The sequence below is a fragment of the Dermochelys coriacea genome, chromosome 25 (assembly GCF_009764565.3).
Source record: "Dermochelys coriacea isolate rDerCor1 chromosome 25, rDerCor1.pri.v4, whole genome shotgun sequence".
NCBI lineage: Eukaryota > Metazoa > Chordata > Testudines > Dermochelyidae > Dermochelys > Dermochelys coriacea.
This window is the reverse complement of record NC_050092.1, coordinates 6,251,323-6,273,888: the sequence shown is the minus strand read 5'-3', so window position 1 is coordinate 6,273,888 and position 22,566 is coordinate 6,251,323. Positions and strand designations below refer to the sequence as shown.

At 51.8% G+C, this 22,566-nt stretch overlaps 1 protein-coding gene across 6 annotated transcripts; it reads left to right on the top strand.

Annotated features, from left to right (window-relative positions):
• The first annotated feature begins 7,911 nt into the window (after positions 1 to 7,911).
• LOC119848385 lies at positions 7,912 to 20,199 on the top strand. Of its 6 annotated transcripts, none has more exons than XM_038384141.2 (8): positions 7,912 to 8,065; positions 8,155 to 8,241; positions 11,976 to 12,201; positions 15,053 to 15,198; positions 17,623 to 17,736; positions 17,877 to 17,987; positions 18,199 to 18,463; positions 20,020 to 20,199. In XM_038384141.2, exons 1-7 carry the CDS (start codon positions 7,949 to 7,951, stop codon positions 18,421 to 18,423), a joined length of 1,026 nt encoding a protein of 341 aa, XP_038240069.1. In that variant the 5' UTR covers positions 7,912 to 7,948; the 3' UTR covers positions 18,424 to 18,463; positions 20,020 to 20,199. The 6 variants fall into 6 exon arrangements, with proteins under 6 accessions (XP_038240069.1, XP_043358651.1, XP_038240068.1 ...); XM_043502716.1 differs by having other exon boundaries at positions 17,620 to 17,736; positions 18,199 to 18,403; XM_038384140.2 differs by having other exon boundaries at positions 17,620 to 17,736.
• Positions 20,200 to 22,566: the final 2,367 nt, after the last annotated feature.

Sequence of the window (22,566 nt, the reverse complement as noted above, 5' to 3'; positions counted from 1 at the left end):
ATGAGCAAGAATGAATTAAGCCTTACAACCCACTTGGAAACCAGAGAATTGTATTATCCCTATTTTGTACAAGAAGCACAAAGCAGCTCTTGGGGAGGGTGACCAGATAGCAAATGTAAAAAATCCGGACAGGGGGTGGGGGGATAATAGGTGCCTACATATGAAAAAGCTCCCAAAATCAGGACTGTCCCTATAAAATCGGGACATCTGGTCACCCTACTCTTGGGAGTTTAGCAAGATCACACAGTGAGAGAGTAGCAGAGCAGAGACTAGAACCCAGAAATCCTAGCTCTCAGGCCTTGGCTTTAACCACTATACACAGTGCACCAAGGAGTTCAGTGGGACTGCCCCCTTCTGAACCAGCTGGGAATTGGGCGCACGGGCTGCCTTGGAATACTGTACATGCTGACTTGGCTGTGTGTATCTGAGGCCCCATGCGTGCAGAAACTCTCTGAGGCCTGTTTCATTCACAAGGGCTGAAGCCGAACACAGGTTATACTGAACACGCAGCACTTTATTAAACCCTGTGGACTGCTCTGTCCATGCGGCTGAGTCGCGTCCAGCCGAACTCCCAGCATTCCCTGTTTTACTGGTGTCCGGTCAAGAACAGTCCCTCGGGGGAGGTGATTCCCATTCCATTAATCATGATACAAGGTCCAGATGTTCCTTATTGCAGAACATGAGTGGAGGAAGCGATGTTCATTTACAGAGAACCACCATGCTTCCCCCCGTTTCAGCCCCAAATTTGTCCTGAGGCACCTTGGCGTCAGCGTGGAACACCCCTGCTATTGCCCATCCAGTGCCTATTCTCTGGATCAATCTGTTCTCCACTGATGTCCACCGGACATGACGTACACACTTGGCATTGGCCTAAATCTTCTCCCGTCCAAGTCAGGGCAACCTTAGCCCTCTATACGGCACTGGTGAGGCCACATCTGGAGTATTGCATCCAGTTTTGGGGCCCCCCACTCCCTACAGAAAGGATGTGGACAAATTGGAGAGAGTCCAGCAGAGAGCAATGAAAATGATTAGGGGACTGGGGCACATGACTTATGAGGAGCGGCTGAGGGAACTGGGATTATTTAGTCTGCAGAAGAGAAGAGTGAGGGGGGATTTGATAGCAGCTTTCAACTACCTGAAGGGGGGTTCCAAAGAGGATGGAGCTCGGCTGTTCTCAGTGGTGGCAGATGACAGAACAAGGAGCCATGGTCTCAAGTTACAGTGGGGGAGGTCTAGGTTGGATATTAGGAAACACTATTTCACCAGGAGGGTGGTGAAGCATTGGAATGGGTTCCCTAGGGAGATGGTGGAATCTCCATCCTTGAAAAGAAAAGGAGTACCCGTGGCACCTTAGAGACTAACAAATTTATTAGAGCATAAGCTTTCGTGAGCTACAGCTCACTTCATCGGATGCATCCGATGAAGTGAGCTGTAGCTCACGAAAGCTTATGCTCTAATAAATTTGTTAGTCTCTAAGGTGCCACGGGTACTCCTTTTCTTTTTGCGAATACAGACTAACACGGCTGCTACTCTGAAACCTCTCCATCCTTGGAGGTTTTTAAGGCCCGGCTTGACAAAGCCTTGGCTGGAATGATTTAGCTGGGGTTGGTCCTGCTTTGAGCCGGGGGTTGGACTAGATGACCTCCTGAGGTCCCTTCCAACCCTAATCTTCTATGATTCTATGACTTCAATGGGAACAGAGTTAGGGTAACACTGTGTGCGCTTGCAAATCCTACCGACAGCCCCAACATTCGTGAAGATGTGGCCCTGCGAGGGGTACTGCCCAGGGTTATGGGCCTACTTGTAGGGCTATCTCGGCTGCTTCTGTTTTGGTTCAGTCCATGCATCTTATTAATCAGTGTGAAGTAACTTTATTTTAGGTGAGTTTCGCTGTGCTGGTGTGATGGCCGCCTCCCTGGCCCGCACCCCAAGGATTGAATTGGGGCCTCCACAGATGAAAGAATGAGCTGAAGAATAAGACACTGGAATTGGGGCGCTAACAACTCATCTCCTCCATGGGTCGGCACAGAGTTGGGGCGAGCGGTAACTCCCACCCTTCAGTGAGCAAAGAGCCAGATGCACCTGACAAAGGGAAACTGACAGACTAGTGGGGAGATACCAGCTGACATACAAGCCCCACCCCCCTACTAAAATCAGAACAAATAGACCAGCCTCCAGCTCAGGGGTTGGTTGGATTCTTCTTCTTGGTTACTTGAAAAGCTCATCAAATTCCAGGTAGCTTTTAGTAAAGAACAAAGCTGCTTTGTCATTTTGCCTCTGTTGTTTTAAGTGCAGGATCGCTGCCTCAAGCACACAAAGAGAGGGCTAAAGAGCCTGATTTTTTGAGACACTAATATTCTGCCCTCTCCCCCCGCCCCCGGTCTGGAGCAAGTAGAGAAGCATAGTCATCCCCCACTAGCCTGCCCTCCCGTGGTGCATGGTGATGTGAGGCACTTGTCTTGGTTAAGGGACATGGAGAGTGAGGATCAACTCCCAGCTCTGCACAAGCTTCCTGGGTGACCTTGGGCAAGTCACTTAGGCACCCGAGGAGTCCCAGTGACCTCAAAGACACATGTGGGAATGAGGCACTGTCACAGGGTGTGCTCACCACTAGGGGCGCCTCTTCCTGGCTGCTCTGGGGATTAGCTCTTTCCAGGGCCCCCTTCCGCTGTCACTGCACACCATACTCTTTCAGTCTCCGCAACTCCAGCTGCTCTTTCTTCATGGCCTGGCTGAAGGGCCAAGTCACTAAGCATGTTTCCTCCTTCCAGGGAGTCAAAGACTTCTCCAATGAACTTGCTCAGGCAGGCCCAGCCGATGCCACTTCCTCAGCGGCTGATAGGGGAACCTGGTCCATCCTCTACTCCAGGGTCCAGCTCAGGGACCCTCTAGTCAGCAGCCAAGGTCTGCACCCTCCTGAACCTTGCAGCCTTCTCCCTGAGCCTTTCCTTACCTTCTGGCTCTCCCCTACTCTGGGTTTGCCAGCCCCACAACTCCCTCCGCCCAGGGAGTGACTGTAGGCTACCTGCCTCTGTAGCCCAAACTCCCGTCTCCCTGGAAGTGACTTCAGGCTACCTGCCTCTGTAGCCCAAATGCCCATCTCCCTGGGAGTGACTGAAGACCCCTTCCCTACAACCTCCCTTTTGCTGCCAATTTCCTGTCTTTATAGTCTCAGCCCAGCTTGTTCGTCCTTAGGGGCATTTACTTAGCCACTTGATTCCCCTCAGCAGTGGCTTGTGGGGGGAATTATCCCTCTTCTCAATCTGCATTAACCCTTTCCAGGCAAGTGTGGGGTAACCCCCCCTCACAGGTACCTGGATCTCATTGCCTTTCAGTATCATGGGGTGGCTGGGGTGGGGGCACTTTGTGCCTCTGGGATTTGTCGGAGCCGGGGCTCAATCTCTCTGGGTTGCCCAGCAGTAAAAGGAAGATGGTAATAATTCTTCTCCGCCACGTTTTCTTTAGGTCTTCAGGGCAGGGACCGCATGTGTTTTAAGAACACAGTGGGGCCCTGATCTCGGCTGAGGCCATGAGGTATCACCACAGTATAAATAAATAATAATATCTGCCGCGAATTGGGTGATACTCAAACTGTGCTTCGAATGTGAGGCGCAGGGAGGCCATTGTAGTACCGGAGGGGAACTTTACTGGCCAGTATCTTATTCGCTAGCAGTTCAGCCTACCGAATAGTCTATGAGTCTCAGTCTCATTCCAGTTGTTGAGTTTAGCGTGGGGTTGGTGTCCTGGGATATACAGGAGGTCAGACGATGTGATCTGCTGGCCCCTTCTGGCCTTACCCTCTGAAATTTAGCCCGCTCCTAGCATCCCTTGTGCTTTCCCCACCATGCTGAGGTTGGAAAATATTCCCCCTCTCACCCTAAGTTCTAAAGAAATGGAAAATTTGCCAGCCAGCATCAGGTGCTAAAAGCATATCCTGCCAGTGGGTTTTGCATTCGGCCCACAGGGGGAAAGGGGTTTTTAGAACACGACTCTCTTTTCTTCTACAGAGACCGTAGCACCGTTTGCAAAAGGACCCGCTGTACAGTGTGAGGCACAGCCATCACGTGGAAGGGGATTTGAGTTGGCGCAAAAATACTTTATTGATACACAAATGCCAGGACAGACACTAAGGGAGAAAAGGCACTTGTGCGCAGAGTAAAAGTTTCCACCTTTATATAGATATACGGCATTGCAATCAAATCTACCGACCCCTTGGGCTGCAGCGCTGTCACTGGGCTGCATGCCACAACAACAGCAAGGAGAGAAGATATCTCCCTACACAGGACTCACCCCTCATGCTGAAGAGAATCTCAGTGAACTGCTCGCAGTGTAGGGCCTATGATCCGCAGTGGAGCAGTTCAGATTCCCCCCTCCCACAGCAGAAGGCAGCAGTGCACACACTTCAGCCAGCTCCTTGCACCATTTTCACATTTGTGGGTAGAATAAAATGTCCAGAGCTCTTGTGTTTATGTCCAGAAGCCCAGCCACAGGATAGAATTTCATGGCATTGGGCAATACGCCCCATGGTAGACCCTGCTTCCCAGGGGCTGCTACACAAGATCAGTGGAGAGGAAAATGTCTGCATTTGAGATGTCTGAGGTGTGCAAAGTGCTTCTTCAGGACTCTTTGGAAAAAGTTCCTCTTGATGGTGGCAGGGAGCTCTGGGCTGGAGTAGCTCCTCTGACAGGCAGTTTCTAAGGGCAGAGATTTCTGCTTGCCTTCTGTGTCCTCTGCCTGTCCTCGCCCCAGCACGTCTGTGATCTGTCTTCTTCTGGGCAAGGGGGGCCTTGCTGGTCGATCACAGACCTGGCTCCCTTTTCTACCCTTGCAACTGGGCTGCTGGGAACTGAGCAGCCTGCGGTCTCTCAAGCAGCCACCCCTCCAAGAGCCACCGGCTGTGTGGGCGATGGGTGCTGCAGGGTCTCGGCAGTTTCCCGGCTGCTCCTGGGTGACAGGGTGTTTCTTGGCACCAGGACACCTGGAGGAAGCTAAGTCCAAGTGGAAAAACAAGGCCTCCTCGTTGGTCACTTGGGGGCTCTCCCCCAGGGTGACAAAACCATAAGGGGTGGTGATCTTGGGCAAGTGGGGCAGGGACAGGGCCGCCCGGGTGACAGGGTCTGGCATATCCTCCACCCGGGCGGCCAGCTCTGCACTGGAGCAGCATGGCACGGAGCCCCGGAGGGCACGCCCGTTCTTCATGGTGGGGTCCGAGCTGCTTCTCCTGGCCTTCTGCTCGGGCTGCCCCGGGCCTGGCCTCCACAGCTGCTCCTTCCCCTTGCTGAAGAGCCTGTGGTCCTCTTGGATGGCCAGCGAGGGGATGATGAACTGTGGGATGCGGTCGGGCGTCACCACATAAGTGAAGACATCTTGGGCGCGTTTGCTGCCGGGGGAGCTCCAGCAGAGCCTCGCGGGCTCCCAAACAGACATCTCCAGCCGGAAGATAAACTGGCTCCTCTCCTCCGTGCCCAGAAGCCGGGTGCTTAGTTCCCCAGCTCCGTGGAGCAGCCTCCTCTAATTTATACTCTCCACTGAGCCCAGATTGCTCCCCCTTCAGTGACGCTCCGTGATGACTATTGCCAGACAGCCAGGGCTGCACCTGCTCTCTCCAAACAAGAGATTATTCATCAGCTGACCCATACAAAGCAGAGCAGGGGAGAGAGGAGGGGATACCCAGCCCCCTAACCTCAGCTCCCGCTCGCCTTCTCAAGTGGAGCCTGTCTAGGGGCCGCTTATATAGATGGGTTCCTGCCACCACTTGGAGAAGAGCAAAGGGGAATTCTTCATCCAAGAAGCAAGGCGCCAGAGCAGGTGCTGTTCCCGGGGGCTGCGGGGCATTCGGCAAGTGGAGAGCGCTTGGCTGCAAGATACAAAGGGGGGGGGGAATCAATCAATAGAGCACTGGCTTTTCCAGGGCTGAGTCCCATAGGCATAAGGTATGGGGAGCAAGGGGGGCAGTGTATGTTGACAGCAAGAAGTAAATGCTTGTCTAAGGGTCAGATCACTTGTCTGTCTTTCTTTCTTTGCAGTTACAGTGGTGTGGCCCCATTGGTGTGGGAGCCTATAGAGAGACCTTGAAATCATTCCCAAAGGGTGCGGGTCTTTTATCCTTCTCTCCCTGCACAGAGGCGGAGGTGGAGATGCAGAATGGCACTGCCCTGTGATGGTCCCCGAGGGAGAGGGTTTGCTAATGAAGCCTGCTCTGGGAACAGCTGCAGAAAGGCTGCGGTACATCTGTTCTGGCACTTGAGCCAGAGTGAAGAACGCAGAGAAGCAAGCAGTCTCAATTGCTGTACTACACTGTGTTTAACAAAAAGAAAAGGAGTACTTGTGGCACCTTAGAGACTAACAAATTTATTTGAGCATAAGCTTTCGTGAGCTACAGCTCACTTCATCGGATGCCTACGAGTTTTTTCATGAAGTTGATAGATTTCCACTCTATACGGCTAAATTCAGTGCCTTGCATAATGACAGGTTTCAGAGTAGCAGCTGTGTTAGTCTGTATTCGCAAAAAGAAAAGGAGTACTTGTGGCACCTTAGAGACTAACAAATTTATTTGAGCATAAGCTTTCGTGAGCTACAGCTCACTTCATCAGATGCCTATGAGCGTTTAACAGTTTCCACCTGAACAGGGTAACCAGGGGACGCTGGTCCCTGCTCCCAGCACCGTCCAGCTGAATCCGCCCTAATAAAAACCTGTCTGCTGTATTGTTACTCGCTTTTATTCCATCCCATTAGCTCCATTTCCTTGCAGGTGACCTTTCGAGTGCAGACCGCACTTTCCAGAGGACTGAGTTCCCAAGACTGCTCACTAGAGTCCCTGTTGGTTTCAGTGAGAGCAGGCCCTCAGCTGGGACCCCACCCCAGTGCAGAGGAAATAAGAACTGGCCTGAATTTGTGCCCCAAACTGAAACGAAGGGTAGGTCTGCACTGCGATCAGAGATGAGACTGCAGCCCCCCTGGACGTACCCAAGCTCGCTTTGATCTAGCAGCGAGGGCGCGGTAGCATGGGGGAGTACGTACACAGGGCTCTGGGTGGAGCTGTACAACCCACACTGCTGCAACATCACTGCAGATGTTCTTCAAGCTAGCTAGATCTAGGTGTGTAGTACGTCTACACATGCTGCAGTCATGCCTCTGTCTGTGGTGTAAACATACCTTCAGTCTGAACCTACATTCAATTCACGCAGGCAAAAAATGCCCATTCCCTTCGATGCATCTTGAGCTGAGCTAGTAGCAGAGCAGCGGGAATGACCCCATGGGGACAGCTGCCCTTGGGGAATTTCCAGATGGGCTCAGATCCCTCTGAACTGTTTGGCTAGGACCCCGGTGTGGGAAGCGTCAAACACCGCTGGTTTGCACTCTGCGTTTCAGATAAGCTCCGCTAAGCCCCAGAATTCTAGGTTGCTTGACTTAAATCTTTCCAGGGTTACCCCTCTCGAGCTGCAGTGTCCATCTGGAGAAAGGAAGGGGCATAACAACACCCCCATGTTAACATAATAGCACACTGTGGGGCTGGGGTCCTGCTCCTCACCTCCTCTGTGTGGCCTGCAGCTTTTGTGGGACTCAGCATGGGAGCATCTTGGAGGTTAGCTGAGTGGGAGGATAAAGTGAGGCGCAGACCTTCTTTGCCTTCCCCACCCTGAAAAATAGAAGCTGTAGAAACATCGCTATCTCAAAGCATTTTTTAATTGATGTGTCAGAATCCGACATGCAGTCTCAGCACCCTCAGCACAAAGAGCAGAGCACCGGTGAATCCAGCCTAAAGCATATCCCCAGGGAGCCCTGATCTCCATGCTCCCAGGAGAAGTCCCCTAAGGCCACCCCCTCAGCTGGGGAAACTCTACCCTGCAATGAGGCAAAGCCTGCCGGGAGCTGTGCTGATTAATTGAGACTGGCAGCTCATCTTCACAACGCAGAGCAGCTGGGTCAGAAGCAATATGTAGCTAACATGCTGGGGGTAGGGCTAAGCCAGGCTTCTATCTTCTCTAGCCTGTCACTTGTCTTGCAGCAGCAAATTGAGTTCATGGCCCTCCAGGCCAACCCAGAGAAAAGAGAGCTCCCTCAGGTGACAGGGGCCAGGTTCCCTGGGAGGCAACGGGCAAGGTATGGGGGGGGGTCTGGCTCTTCTAACTACCCTTCTCCCTCTGGGTTTAGGAGATGCCAACTGTCCAGACAGACTCTGAATCCTCACTTGCCAGGTTCTTCCACCAAATTGCTCCGCTGAGGCTCTTCGGTTCCCTGGTAAGTAACCCCCCCACTGGCGACAGTGCTGGGTGAATCTGAGCTGGGGGCTTGCCTGGTTTTAGGCCCTGTAGCTTCTTCCCCACCATGTTCCTCTTTGCTCCTGCTGCTTTTCACCTCTTCACCCCCACCCCTTGGTGCAGCAGTCAATATACAGGTGCTCTCCTGTTTTCTCACCACCCCCTTGCTTTGTGCTCTAGTCCCTACCCAGCTGATCCTTTAAGGATTTGCTTTAATGACTGTCTTGTGCCTGGCTGGGCTGTGGAAAGTTGTCTGCACTCCTGCCTTATGGCTACTAGAAGTTACTGTGGCACCTGCTGGGTAGGTGGTCTGGCGCTGACTGCTTGCTCCCTGGGATATATCCGGGCTGGGAGTATGCCCCCACCCCCATTTACTGCAGCAATTTTCCATTCGGACTCCCCCACTGAGCCCCTACCTTGGCAGAGCTGTCAAGTTCAGGCCCCAGCTCTGACCCTACTCCAGGTAGATTATGCTGGCTGTGGGACCGAGCATATGGTATGTTAACAAACGTGCCTGTGTAATGCTGGGCTCCTGGGTAGGTTGTCACAGTGACTGGTACCCAGGACTTCTCTACTGCTTAAGCTAAAAGACCTGGCTCTGTTAGCCAAGGCTCACCCACTTCCATCTCTGACCCAGCCTCCATTAAAAGGGGACAGAGCTCTGCACTAAATGGCGTCCTCCGCTGATTGTCATTCAATGTGTGTGAAATATCTCCTGTAGTGCGGGACAAAACTTGACTGCCATGACTCAGACCTGGGTTGCTCCTGGATTATAGAGGCCCTGTTTGAGCAAGACCCTGTGATGCTAACTTGCAAATAAGCTTGTACAAGAGCTGACATAAACAGTTACATCAGTGTCCGCTTCTGTTGGAAACACTGCTGTGGATTAGTGCTGGGGAAAAGTGTCTCCGCCCCTGAGTTAAGTCTCCTAGAATTGTAGAATATCTGGGTTGGAAGAGACCTCAGGAGGTCATCTAGTCCAACCCCCTTCTCAAAGCAGGACCAATCCCCAATTTTTGCCCTAGATCCTTAAGTGGCCCCCTCAAGGATTGAACTCGTAACCCTGGGTTTAGCAGGCCAATGCTCAAACCACTGAGCTATCCCTCCCTCCATCCCTCCTGTTTCTCGAGATGGTGGCAGGAGCAGGGCAAAGGCACAAGGCCTGAGGCAGTGACAAGGTGAAGTGCACCAACACGTGCCTGGTGTTCACTAGAACTGGTGATACCAGGGCCTGTGCTCTCCTGGCTCCCAGCCCAGTGCACTTCCCCCAACGTGTCTTCTGGTGGGGAAGCCTTGCATCCTGTGATGTTGTCCCTGAGATGTGGGCTGGCAAATACCTGAGTGGCCCACATGTGCAGACACTCTGCCTATCCCCTTGTTGGGTTGTGCTTCCTGCCTTGGCCTGGCATTACCAGAGCTCTTCCTGACAGCCTTTGTTCTTGGTGACCGCCGTTCTCCTCTGTGCTCTGCCACCGCATGGTGGCCGGCGGTAACCTCCCTGCAGGCTGGCATCGCTTGGTGCACGTGACGGGTGTCTGAGCTGGGGGCCTGGCTTGTCCCAGGCCTGGCCAACTGCCAGCCTGTGACACTGCCCACTTCTTCCTGCACAGTGTCCCCCACCTCCCGTTCTGGGAAAGGGGAGCCCTTGCTGGGTCAGGCAATGAAATAAGTCCCTCTAGAGCCATCTTGCCAAGGCAGGGGGCGGCTGGAGTAGCTAGTCCAATGGTACATCTATACTGGACTTGGAGGCGTAATTCCCAGCTTGCAATCAAGCTAGCACACTGGGAATAGTGGTGTAGCCATCGTAGTGCAAGGGCGGGGGCACCTGAGTCCAGTCCCACCTGACACCCTAGATACTTTACTGGATGCCAAGCCCTGCCCACCCTCCAGGCCCCCAACAGCTACACTGCTCTTGTTAGTGCAACTGGCTCCATCAGAAACTGGTGTGTGATGCCTCGGTGTGCTGCACTGACACCTTTTTTCCCTCCACCTTTTTCCCCCAGGCACCAGAATAGATTCACCCCAAAGTGCCCCACCTGATTCACTGGGGATGGACGCAGGCTCGGCATGTGAACAGCAATGTGGGCTGCCATGTGGAGACTTCAACAAATACCCTGCACCAAGCGGGCCAGGCCACCTGGTCCGGCCTGGGTTCTGAGCCCTGTTTGCAGGACTGCCTGGGTCCATCCAGCCCCGCCCCGCAGGGTCATGCATTGCAAGTGGCTAGGATTGCAAATTCATTTGTCACTCAGGGACAAGAATCCATCCAAAGTCAATGGGATGGTGCGCCTAACCCCCCTAGGGCAGCTCTGCACTGGAAAGTACCAGTGAGGGCTGGCTCTTGCTGGAGAAAGAGCTATACCAGCAAAGTAGCAACAACAAAAGTCTTCCTGTGCCAGTATAAGCTGCACCCACACTAGATGGGGCTGGCTGGCACAGCAGAACTGGCAAAAACTTTTCTAGTGAACTGGTCCTTAAATACTTCTGACCACCTCCCCACCCCCATGGTTCTGGCCAGGAGGGCAAGTGAGCCTGTGGGATGGCACAGGACTGATCACAGCCAGCTCTGCCCACGAGGCCTCACGTACCACACAGCCAGCCTTGCTCTCCACAGGCCGGTCGTGAGCACTCCGAAAAGGCAGCTGGCCCCCTGCCACATTCACTTGGGCACTCACTGGCCCAGGCTTGGGCTACTAGCGCTTCCACCAGTAGCGTGGGTCCTGGTGACTCTTTGGTGGGGGCAGGGGAAAGGCAGCTACCACCTCTGATGAACAAGGCCTCTCTGACCTGGCCAGGCCCCATCCCCAGGGTGCGCTCCCTGGATGACGTTTTTACAAACACCTCCCTACACCCAGCCGATCGAAGCGAGGAGTGGGCAAGAGGTTACAGGTGCGGTGGCATGGCCGGGGAGAAGAAGAAACTATCGCCCATGCCTCCCCACCTTGCTTCCCTTCCCGCAGCCATCTGGGGACCCTCCGCCGTCAGAATTAAACTGAGAGCAGGGAGTGCTGACCCCTTCCTATCGTCCGGCTTCTGGGAGGGGGGGCTAGGGGTATAAGTAGCCCAGGCAGGGCTTAATTTGTGCCAGAGCTTAGAAGTTCGTGGCCCTGGCACCTCTGGGCTTGATGCTCTAGTTATAGAAGTAAAAAATTGCTTGTGCCCCAGCCCCTCTTGCGTTACAAATTAAGCCCTGAGCCCTGGGGACTCTGGCACGTTCATGATTTCCCCTCTCTCCACAAACGGGATGCGTCTAAGCCCCCTTGCCTTTCTCCCCCTGCTGCTAGAAACTAGCCCTTCATCGCAGAAGGATGCCCTGCAAAAATGATCCTGAAACGAATGAAATATAGCCAGCCAGAGCAATGAGCTCGGGCTGTTCTGGCAGTCTGCACCAAGCACTTCCCAATAGCAATTCCACGGTGCCGTCTCGCAATAATCCCTTAGGGGGCCGGGCAACGCATCTCCTGTGTTTGATTGCAGCTCTGCCAGTGGCTTGCTGAGCGTCGTTCACCTCTGTGCCTTGTTCAATGCTCCTCAGCCGTAGAAGGGGCTTGGCAGATGGATGGTGGTGAGCCTTGCTGGTTAAAGCCCTAGGATCAGCAATGAGTGAGGTGGGAGGAATCGAACCCGCTAGGCCCAGCCTGCAATGATGGGTAGGGGGGATTTTACAACTCAAGTTATTTGAACACTTTCTGACAGTCTAACTCATGTTCTCAGGTCCGGCTTCTCCACAAGATTTCAGCCTGGAGTGGCTCCTCTGTCCCTGTGGAGAACATTGGCAGCCAGGACTATCACGCCTCTTCCCCTGACAGGCCTGTGCGACGCGCCAAGAAGCGTCTCGGCAGACTGGCACACCTTCTGTTCTCCATCATCCCCTCCAGGTTCCAGCGTGCCCTAGGCTACCTGCCGGCAGACGGCATGGGTCAGAGCGGGATCCCTGAGGGTAAGAACTCTCCGTGACGTGGAACTAAGCAGTGGATGGGTGAGCAGCCTAGATCTGCCAAGCGTGAGGTGGGTGTGCAGCAGGCCTGGCACGTGCGTGCTGAGTCGCTGCTCCTGGGGCACAAGCTGTCAGGCGGAATGGCCCACACTGCAGGGAAAACACTCTCTGGCCTCCTTTAGGTACCCGGTGTGAGAGACCTGAAAGGGGCTGGATTTCCCGAGAGCTGGAGTCTTGCGTTGAGTACCCACAGCCAGAGTCACTGGGCGACCCTTTAAAACTGGCCCTGACCTTTCTGGGGGTGGAAGGGGAGGCGTTTGGCTGCTTCTGGTAGTGGGAACCTTGTCACAGGGCCCGCAGGGTGAGCTGGTAGATGAGTCCTGCGGGCCAGGGGCTCCCAGCAATGATCTCTGCTGTAATATCTGAATGAATCCTTGGTGATTAAACTGTAGAACTCCAGTTGAGCTGGTCCGGCCCCCATGGCTGGGAACCGCCGATCATCTTAGCACAGCTCCCCTTCCCTGTTCCCTGCAGCACCCCTCCCTCCTCTTCTGGTCCTGTGTAGACTACATGACAAAACGGTGTGATGGCTTAATAGCGGTGACACTGCAAATGGGGCTAGGCTGAGGCCACAGATACTTGGCCCTCCTGCTCCCAGGTAGGATTTGAACTGACATCTGCAGATGTGAGAGGCTAATTCCTCAAATCAGAAAATGTCCAGGACCCAGTCCACCTTCTCCTGAATAACCACTGCTTCCTATGGGCTGTCTGCTGGAGGAACAGTCAGGCTAAGCTAACGCAGCAAGTGGCTCACTTTACATCTGTCAGCAAGCTTAGAGTTGAGCCTCTACCCTGGAGGAGAAATATCTCTGTTTGCTTAAAACCCTCACAGGCTCCCCTGGCTGGTACTAGAACCTACATACATTGCCCGGTTGCTGGTTGGATGAAGTGGCAGTTCACTCCTCGCTAGCTAGGAGACTCTGTGCATCACCCTTCCTCTTGCAGGAGGGTCTCACAGCAGAGGAGCAGAGCTGGATTTCTTAGGCAAGGCTGGAGCATTGGGCCATGAGTCATGCAGCTAGTGTCCGGCTCACCCAGAAGACATTAGTCTAGCTTTGCTGTTCGTGTTGCATGGGAATGCCACTGCCAGCTAATGGGACTCAACACTAAGGTGCCTAAATTATGCAAGTGAGACCCCCTTCATTGTATGTGAAAAGTAGATGTGAAAAGGGTTAAGGCTTGAAACCTGGACTTAAGCTCCAGAAACATGGGCATCCTTTCCTTGAGCTCAAGCTTTTACTAATGATCTTGAAAAGAGGGCAAGGAGTGAGGGGGATAAAATTTGAATTAGGCTGGAGAAGACAGAGGGAACCTAACCCGGCCAGGGCAATGAATCGCACAGTGCGGGGTGGAAGCTGGCATTGATAGATGCCAGCTGATGCATCGTTCAGATTCTTTTTCAGTATCTGAGAGGGTCCTAAGTAACTGTAATGACTTGGGGAAGAGCCGAGTGTCACAGCGGGCAGGTCTCTGATGAACATGAAGAGGCAGGGATGGGAAAAGTTAACTTAATTCTGCACAGGGAATAAGCTAGAGCAGTGTAAACTTCTGTACTGGTGACCCCTTTCACATAACAAGCCTCTGTCTGCAACACCCTCCTTCCCCTTATAAATTTAAAACACTTTTTTTAATATGTTTAACACCATTATAAATGCTGGTGGCAACGTAGAGTTTGGGGTGGAGGTTGACAGCTCATGGGGGCCCCCCACGTGAGAACCCCTGAGCTAGAGAGCCCCTGAAAACCTTTTCTAAATCAATGCCTGTACTCCTGGCATCTTGAGTTCTTGGTCACCCCGTCTCGGAGCAGAACGAGAGGGGCTTCAGAGATGAGTAACAAATTATCAGAGGCGTGGAAAGGCTTCTGTATGATGTGGGATGTGTAGTTTAGGGAGAAAACGGGCTATAGATTCAAAAGATGAGTGATATCGAGGTCAGTCTTGTGCTCCTATTTACCTAGCTCGTAACCAAAAACAAGGGACCATTCAACGCAATTAGGAGGCAACACTTTAATGCTGGAAACTAAAACTACCTCTTTTTAACATTGGGCGTAACTAGCCTGTGGAACACCTTGGCCTCAATGACATTGTGGCAATAACTCTAGAGTCTAATGAATTTCATTATCCATCATATCAGGTCTAAACCATCCTGCTTCAGGAGGGAATCCAATCTCTAGCTGCCTCCAATTAGGAGGAGGATGTTCTTATGCTCAAGCAAGTGGTTCTAGAGTTGCCCAGAAGTGGGTGTCTTGCACGTCCCTGTGGAGCAGCTAGTACAGGCTGCCATCCAATAGGATGCTGGATGAGATGAACCATGGTTTGGCAATTCTTTGTTCCAGATTTCCCAAGAGCTCGTCTCTCTCCCAGCCCTTCCCATGCTGCTCCATCCTTGTGGAGACTGACTGCTCCTGGCTCTGCTGTTCTCCCAAAGCCAGCAAAAGAGTTGGGTCAAGCCTCTGATTAAGGGGGAAGGGAACCAACAAAGGCTTCCCAAAAAGCAGGGGCCAGGGCAGGAGGGAGACTAGTTGCCAGGCCAACACTGAGCCAAGACATGCCTGAGCTGTGTCTCAGCCACATAGCCAGGACCCAGCATCTTGAGGTCCAGCCGTCACCTGGGTGAAGCTATCCAAATATGGCTGGCCTGTTAGTCGCATGGCAAACCTGCTAGGCTATCCCTACTCTGGAGCATCTGGGGTCTGTGCCTGCCCTCTGGGAGAGCAGACTTAGGCAGTGGTGACCCTTGCCTCCATGGGGTACATGCCCTGATACCAGCTGTGCTGTTCGTGGCCTTCTTGCAGAGATCCAGAAAAGTCCAGTCAAGCCCTCAGGCAAAGGGAGCAAAAGGAAACAGGATGACGTGGCTCTGGAGGAGCATCAGTCCTGGGTGGAGATCTTGCAGCAAGAGCTGCCAGAGGACGATGAGGCTGAAGACTCTACCTATGAGGTATGACACACTTGCTGTTTGGCAGAGCTAGTCCCTGGGTGCTGGGTTATGCAGAACCATGGCATAGCTCCAGCGCACTGTTAACGCTGCTGTGTTTGCCCATGATGCTACATCCCTTTCTGAGCAGTGAGATCTCCTCTGCTCTCTCCCTGCTGGGGGCAAGTGGACTGTTGCAAAGCATGCAACGCTTCCAGACAGCAGGAGGTGACTTGGGCAATGAGCCATCAGACAAGGGCCTGGCAGGTCTACCAGCTGCATCCCTCACTGAGCCATGGACAGTTTACGGGCTGGGTTCAGTAGATGTGAGATTCTTTTGTTTTCAGTTTTTACTGAGGCTTTTGTTTTTTTAAACAAACTCCTGGATTTTACAAAAGCCATTTCACTTTTACTGATTGGCACTTCAGGTGCCAGAACTCCCTGGACCCAGCCGCCTGCTCCAGAAGGAGAGAGGGTGGCTCACTAACCGCCAGCTTTCCTTCCAGAGAAGGGAAATAGGTCAGAAGTACTGGCATGAGGAGTGCTGCGGTACGGACTGCACTTCGATCCCACTTCAACCATGTGCACATTACCAGTTTTAGACCTAGTATGGGTAGTTCTTGGCCTTCAAAGCAAATGAGCACTGGTGTCCTATTTTTTGTGCTAAAATGAGTCCAATAAACTATCTTGCTACACTTCAGAATAAAGTGGTTTTTGAAAGCTTTTTAAAGAGATTTACCCAGAAAACTGCAACTTTAATTTTATGCAACAGTTTTGAACCTTTCTTTGGGGTGTGTTTTGTATGTGGGTGTTTTTGGGTTGTTTTTTTGCTTTTAAGTTTTGTAATAAACACTGATAGTTTTCCTGGAAAACTGTCTTGTTTAAAGGGCCTCTGGTATCCAGAGGTCTGCTCCTCCCCTGGCAGATGCATCTGGTAACACACGTCCTATTTGTGTCCAAACTAAAAGGGATAAGACTAGTGCCTGCTCTGTATTGCAAAGCTGGGACCTCTCAGAAGAGCTTTAACTTCCCCTCGCCGGTGTTATCTGCATAACGTGTCAAGGTTCCTTCCCCACTCTGAATTCTAGGGTACAGATGTGGGGACCTGCATGGAAAAACCCCTTAAGCTTATTTTTACCAGCTTAGGTTAAAACTTCCCCATGGTACAAACTATTTTACCTTTTTGCCCCTGGACTTTATTGCTGCCACCACCTAGTGTCTAACAAATATATAATGGGGAAAGAGCCCGCTTGGAAACTCCTTCCCTCCCCCACAAATCCTCCCAAACCCTACACCCCCTTTCCTGGGGAAGGCTTGATAAAAATCCTCACCAATTTGCATAGGTGAACAGAGACAAACCCTTTGATCTTAAGAACAATGAAAAAGCAATCGGGTGCTTAAAGAATTTTAATTGAAGAAAAAGTAAAAGAATCACCTCTGTAAATACCTTACAGGGTAATCGGATTTAAAACGTAGAGAATCCCTCTAGGCAAAACCTTAAGTTACAAAAAGACACGAACAGGAATATACATTCCATTCAGCACAGCTTATTTTATCAGCCATTCAAACAAAACCGAATCTAACGCATCTCTAACTAGATTGCTTATTAGCCCTTTACAGGAGTTCTGACCTGCATTCCTGCTTTGGTCCCAGCAAAAGACAACACAGACGGAGAGAACCTTTTTCTCCCTTCCCCCCCCCCCCCCCCAGCTTTGAAAATGCCTTGTCTCGTCATTGGTCATTTTGGTCAGGGTGCCAGCAAAGTTGTCTTAGCTTCTTAACCCTTTACAGGTGAAAGGGTTTTTCCCTCTGGCCAGGAGGGATTTAAAGGTGGTTAGCCTTCCCTTTATATTTGACAACGTCTGTTGCGTTTGGCTACAGAAATGAGCCTGTCGAACACGGACAGGCTGTGATGACGAGTATACAGGTGGCATTGGCCCATGTGAGCCTATATTGGGGTGCTTACTCCCAATAGGGCTATTGGACTATGAGCGGCTCAAACAAGAACTGTCCACCTGAGTGTCTGGGAAATGCCTGGCAGACCATGGAGGCTGTTAAAGCCTCTTGTCCAGTAGATGCATCTGTGCTGAGTTGTATCTGGACAGATCCTTGTTGTATTCTCTCCCACCCTCTTCCCAGTGTTGTCAAGCCCTGGTTCACCAAGGGGGCAGGGGTGGGGCAGACTCTGGAAGCACAAAGGGCAACTAGTCAGTGCCCACCAAAAACCAAAGGGACTTGAGTGCCTAACTGCCCTTTGCACTCTTCCCCAGTCCTCATCCCCCTTTAAAGGGAGTCTGCCCCCTTGGCTGCTTCTGTGGGAAGAGCAGCAGGCTCCTGCTGGAGCATTGTCCTCTGCTCTAGGGCTTGCTGCTGCTCCTTATCTTCCTTGGTATAGTTTGGCACAAAGCTTGTCCTCACCTGCACGGACCTCCTTCCCTCTTGCAGCAGACTCAATCAGAGACAGACAGCGAGGAATACAGGTCCCAGAATGACACAGAGACCGATCTGGAGTTTGAAGAGAAAGATGGGGTCCTGGTGCTGAAGGCATCGCTGAGTCTGCAGGTAAGTGAGCCCCTCTTGATGGCCATAGGGATCATGCAAGGGGACAAGCAAGGCCCCTTGTGTAGGGACTCTGCAAGTGTCCATGTGATTAACTGACAACTGAGCTGCAGCTTTGATGAATTATCTTGTCTTATGCTTAGCTGTGGGAGAGCATAATGATGGCACTGGACCAAAGCATGGATCCTCCTAATGACCACTTCACCAAAGTAAACCAAGCAAGATGTGGGTTTATGGAGCCAGCAGCAGCTGAAGTGAGCCAGTTCTCTGTAGCTGTTCCAGCTGCTTGTATATCTGTTATGACGGGGCTGGGGGAGGCATAATCTCCCCTCTAACCACAAAGCTTTAGAGGGGTTTAGTCTGACTCTCTCCTGAGCCCCAGGTGCAAACCCCAGTGTTGATGCAACTGCCCAATTCTTGGTGCCGGCTCCACTCTGGACTACCTGACTGCCTTTGACTCTGCAGGGGACTCTGGATGGAGAGAACATGCTGGCTGCAGCAAGCAGCAATACGCAGGAGCAGCAGGCTACAGCAAGTGATGCTGTGGGGGACATGCAGGAGCAGCAGGCTGCAGCGAGCGGCAGTGGTGGGGATGCCCTGGAGCAGCAGGCTGCAGCGAGCGGCAGTGGTGGGGATGCCCTGGAGCAGCAGGCTGCAGCGAGCGGCAGTGGTGGGGATGCCCTGGAGTAGCAGGCTGCAGTGAGTGGCAGTGACTGGGTTGAAGTGATTGGTAAGGATGTGTCTCCCTTGCACACAGTTGCTTTCTCCTGGGGCAAGGGGGGATGGGTCTGTGCACACAGGGGTGAGGGGGGCTACTGAAACTGCATCTTGAGAGCACATTCCCAGCACTGTGAGCCCTATAGAATGTTTTCCCTTCCCCTGGCTGCCCTGCGAAGGCAGGTGGGTGATGGGGGCTCAGACACCTCCTTTTCCAGGTCCTAAACTCCCAGCTGCTGAAATGGCTGGCTCCACTGAGGGCCTGAGCCACCACATCTGCTGAGCAAGGCCCTGGTGCCAACTGTTGAACAGCTTTTGGCAATGCCTCAAGCTAGTGGGGTGGTCCTACTGAAGGAAGGTCAAGAGCCTCACTCATCTGATCCATTCAGATGGGGAATCTGGTCCCAGTCTCTAGTGGTCAGAGGAGACTGTAGGCCCCCTTGAGCATCAGGTGAGAGAGGAAAGCCATGCAGAACTGTGCTCGGTGTTCCTGCAGGGACCAGAGTCTGGACTCTGGGCTCCAAGGCCCAGTTCTGCAATAGTCACTCTGACCTTGGCCAATTCCCGTCAACCCCTTTTGCTTCCATGACTTTCCCCATGGGGATAATCCTTAGACACTCAAGCCTTCCATCCCAGTGCAGGAGATACTTGGATGAAAGGCCCCTAACCTAGGGGAGGACTCTGAGTGGCTGTGCAGGTCCCAAACTTCCAGTGCCCACTAAAGCAGCTTGTTCCCACACACTAGACTGGCTTCCACTGCTTCGTATTAACTTCTCTTGAAAGCACTAGTGACTCTGGTAAATTTAGATGTGACCGTGTCCAACCTATTTAAAGCCCTAGTTCCCAAATGAACCATTGACCACGAGCATCCTGCAGAGGACTTACGGGTGGATGGGCCAGCTGCCTGGTCACATAGTCCTATGCCCTCCATATCCACCTGCTAAGTTATGTTAAGACAGCTAAACATGCTGGATGCTCTGCCTATAGGCAAAGGCTGTAGATGCTAAAGCTGCTATTCCTTCACCAGTGGAAAGAGGCAGCCCAGCCACAAATAGGAGGGCAGGCTTCCAAGCAGTGATCAAAGAATGATCCATGCACCAAAGTTTGGAGATGCCTGGCTTAAAGGATTACAAAACACCAAGCCTGTGCTTACCACCACCCCTTGTTTCCATCAGCAACTGACTGCAGCTCGCCCTGTCTGAACTTGATCAGGGCTGTTAGAATTTTGGTCATATTGGGGTCACTAATCTGAGCTCTTCCATCTAGGGTATTGGTGAGAATCAGGACCTTGTGAGGTCACTTAACTTCCCCACCTGCTCCCTCTAGCTGGCAGACCTAATTATCCCAAAAGCTGCAACCTGCAGTGTTGGTGTTGGATGAAGTATTGGCCTCAGGTTTCCAGAGGTGCAGAGTGCTCCCAGTGAAATAGGTGGGGTTTGCTGGTGCTTGGCATCTCTGAAAATCAGGCCATTACTGTGTAAAGCTTACTGCACTGTGCAGCATAGTCTCTGTTGCTGATCTCAGCCCGTGCATAAACTGGAATAACTGTTCTTTCCCCTTACCTCCTAGGATAAGTGGGGCCCCTTGACTCCTGGACCAAGTTTCTATTTTTCCATAGTGGCTGCTGTGGCTTTGAAATGCATGGTTCTCACTGAGCCAACTTTGCCCTGTAAATGTGGATTAAACAGTCTTATAAAATGCAATGTTAATATTTTGGAACCTGTGATAATAAACCTTTTTTCCATGTGATTTCAAAAGCAGTTTGGCTCTTCTCTGCCCCAGAGCTTGGCTGCCTCAGTAGCTGGGAAACAGGTGGGGGTGGGGAGGTCACTGTTGTAGTTCAGTCTTGGGGTACAATGCTGGGCTCTCTGCAAATAACTAGATGGTAGCACTTTAAACGACTGTACCACCTCACCTCTTTCACAATGGGTCCCAGCCCATCTTTGGCAGAAGAATGGCAGTGCTGTCCTCTGAATATCCCAGTTCATACCTCCTTTCAGCAGATGGAAAGGATCTTCTATCTTCTGGGGGGAGGGATAGCTCAGTGGTTTGAGCATTGGCTTGCTAAACCCAGGGTTGTGAGTTCAATCCTTGAGGGGGCCATTTAGGGATTTGGGGCAAAAATTGGGGATTGGTCCTGCTTTGAGCAGGGGGTTGGACTAGATGATCTCCTGAGGTCCCTTCCAACCCTGATATTCTATGATTCTATGATTCTCTGGGACTGCTCTGCACCAGCATGGCTAGTTCAAAGATGCTGCAGAGCAATGATGAATTGGGGGGCCCCCTGCCTCCAGAGCTGTCCAGGCAGCAGTGGCAAGGCCACTGCTGGGGCACTGTGTCCAGTCCTGATGTGAAAACGCTACAGTGGAGCTCCAAACATGGTGAGGGGCCTGTAATTAACTGTCTCTAGAAAACCAGCCTTGCAGTGGGAGACTTAAACTCAATAGATTGGGCACATTATCAAAGAGCAGGCTAAGAGGTGACTTCAAGAGTCTAGAAGTAGCTCCAGAGAGCTGAAAAGATGCTCTAGTTCAACTGAACAAAGTAGGCTTGATATGGGGATGTCATGGTGAAATTCTCTGGCCTGTGATCAGCGGTAGCAAAGGCTAGGAGTCTCAAGTGCTCAACTTAATTCTTGCCAACAGTAGAAGGGTACAGCTGGTTTAGTTACACTGGCAAAACCATCTTGTGTGGCTGCAGTGATACTGGTAGAAAAGCTATGCTGGGTCCCCAAATATCCAGAAGCTATTCTGCTACAAGCCCTGTCTTCTGCCAATACACCTTTCCACGCTAAGACTCCCCCCCCCCCCAACCCTCCGGAGTAGCTATTTCAGTTTGGGGGCAATTCTCTTTATCAGCATGGCTATGTTGGTGACATGTAGACCAGGCCTAAATCTTAAAGAACTGACTTAGGCTGTTTGTTTTTTAAGATAGCTGGAGACCTTTTTTCTCCTGCCTAGTACTAAGTTTATTCCTTACAGATGCCATTGCCTTGGAAAAGACAGTGGGCGCTGTACACCTGCCTATGCTGTACAAATACCCTGGTGGGATTTCTATCCGGCTTGGAGTAAGAGCAGCTGGGATGGAAATGTAGATCCCTAAGGGGAGTAGACCATGTTAATTACCAAAATTAAGGTGAGAAGTCTAACTTCAGCCTGAAGTGCTTTTCCAGTGGGGGCCACCTCCAGGAGCCCCTCCCTTCTCCAAAGGGTGGAGACGATCACTCCTGGGGCCTCTCTGCACCCAAGTTAAAGGGAAAGTACATTCCACACCCTCAACTAACTAGCCTATAACAACTCCAAGTGAGCAAACTGTTCAAAATCATGCACCTCCTTTACATAAACCCAGAGCTAAATATTGCAGAAGCAAGCTTAGAATTGCTCTTAGCATGTCCGAGGGGCTTGCACTCAGAGCTCTTCTATGCCAGGGGAGTGTTGCGGTCTCTATTTTATAGATGAGTACCCAGCACAGAGGTGAGGGGGTCCGAGATCTGTGAGGTGGGTGGGAGAGCTGTGATTAGAATGTAAGCGGCCCAAGCTCTCAGCTCTGTCTAATCCACTCAGATGTGGTCCGGGTGAAGCCAGAATATGGTGCTACTCATTTTTTCCAATTAAAAAGGCTAGTTCATCTGGTAAAGATCACTTCAGGGAATAGTATGCTCACTGCAGCTCTTACTGTTAGGCTAAACTGAGCCTGGGAAGTATTGAGATCACAGCCACTATATTCTGGCCAGTTTGAAACCTGTTCTCAGAACTTTCCTTGACTTTTACTAATTTAAAAAAAAAGATAATTGCTGGTGGGCTGATTAGTGAATACCTGCCCCCTGCATGTGTACTCATAATCCCTTTCTGGGGCTGGGACACCATTCTACTTGGATAGCACACTTTCCTGGTCCAACCTTGAGTGGTGCATCTCCTGGGCAGTTGTGGTAAGTCTATATGGGATTAACTTCAGCCATGCAGAAGGGAGGCTAAATAGTTGCCCAGTGCAAGCCTGGTTAGGAAAGATCTTCTTGGATGCTTCAGAGAGGCAGCCTGGAACCAGAACCAAGCTGCAGGTCTGATATGCAGTGCACAGCAGTAGCTGCATGTAAGGGGGAGAAACTTTTTTTTTCCC

Excerpts from the sequence above, each read along its gene's own strand:
- LOC119848385 (XM_038384140.2), top strand. The coding sequence starts at position 7,949 with ATGCTGGGGGTAGGGCTAAGCCAGGCTTCTATCTTCTCTAGCCTGTCA. Across the intron at positions 12,202-15,052 it reads TCAGAGCGGGATCCCTGAGG|AGATCCAGAAAAGTCCAGTC; the intron begins GTAAGAACTCTC and ends GCCTTCTTGCAG. Across the intron at positions 17,737-17,876 it reads AGGCATCGCTGAGTCTGCAG|CTGTGGGAGAGCATAATGAT; the intron begins GTAAGTGAGCCC and ends TCTTATGCTTAG.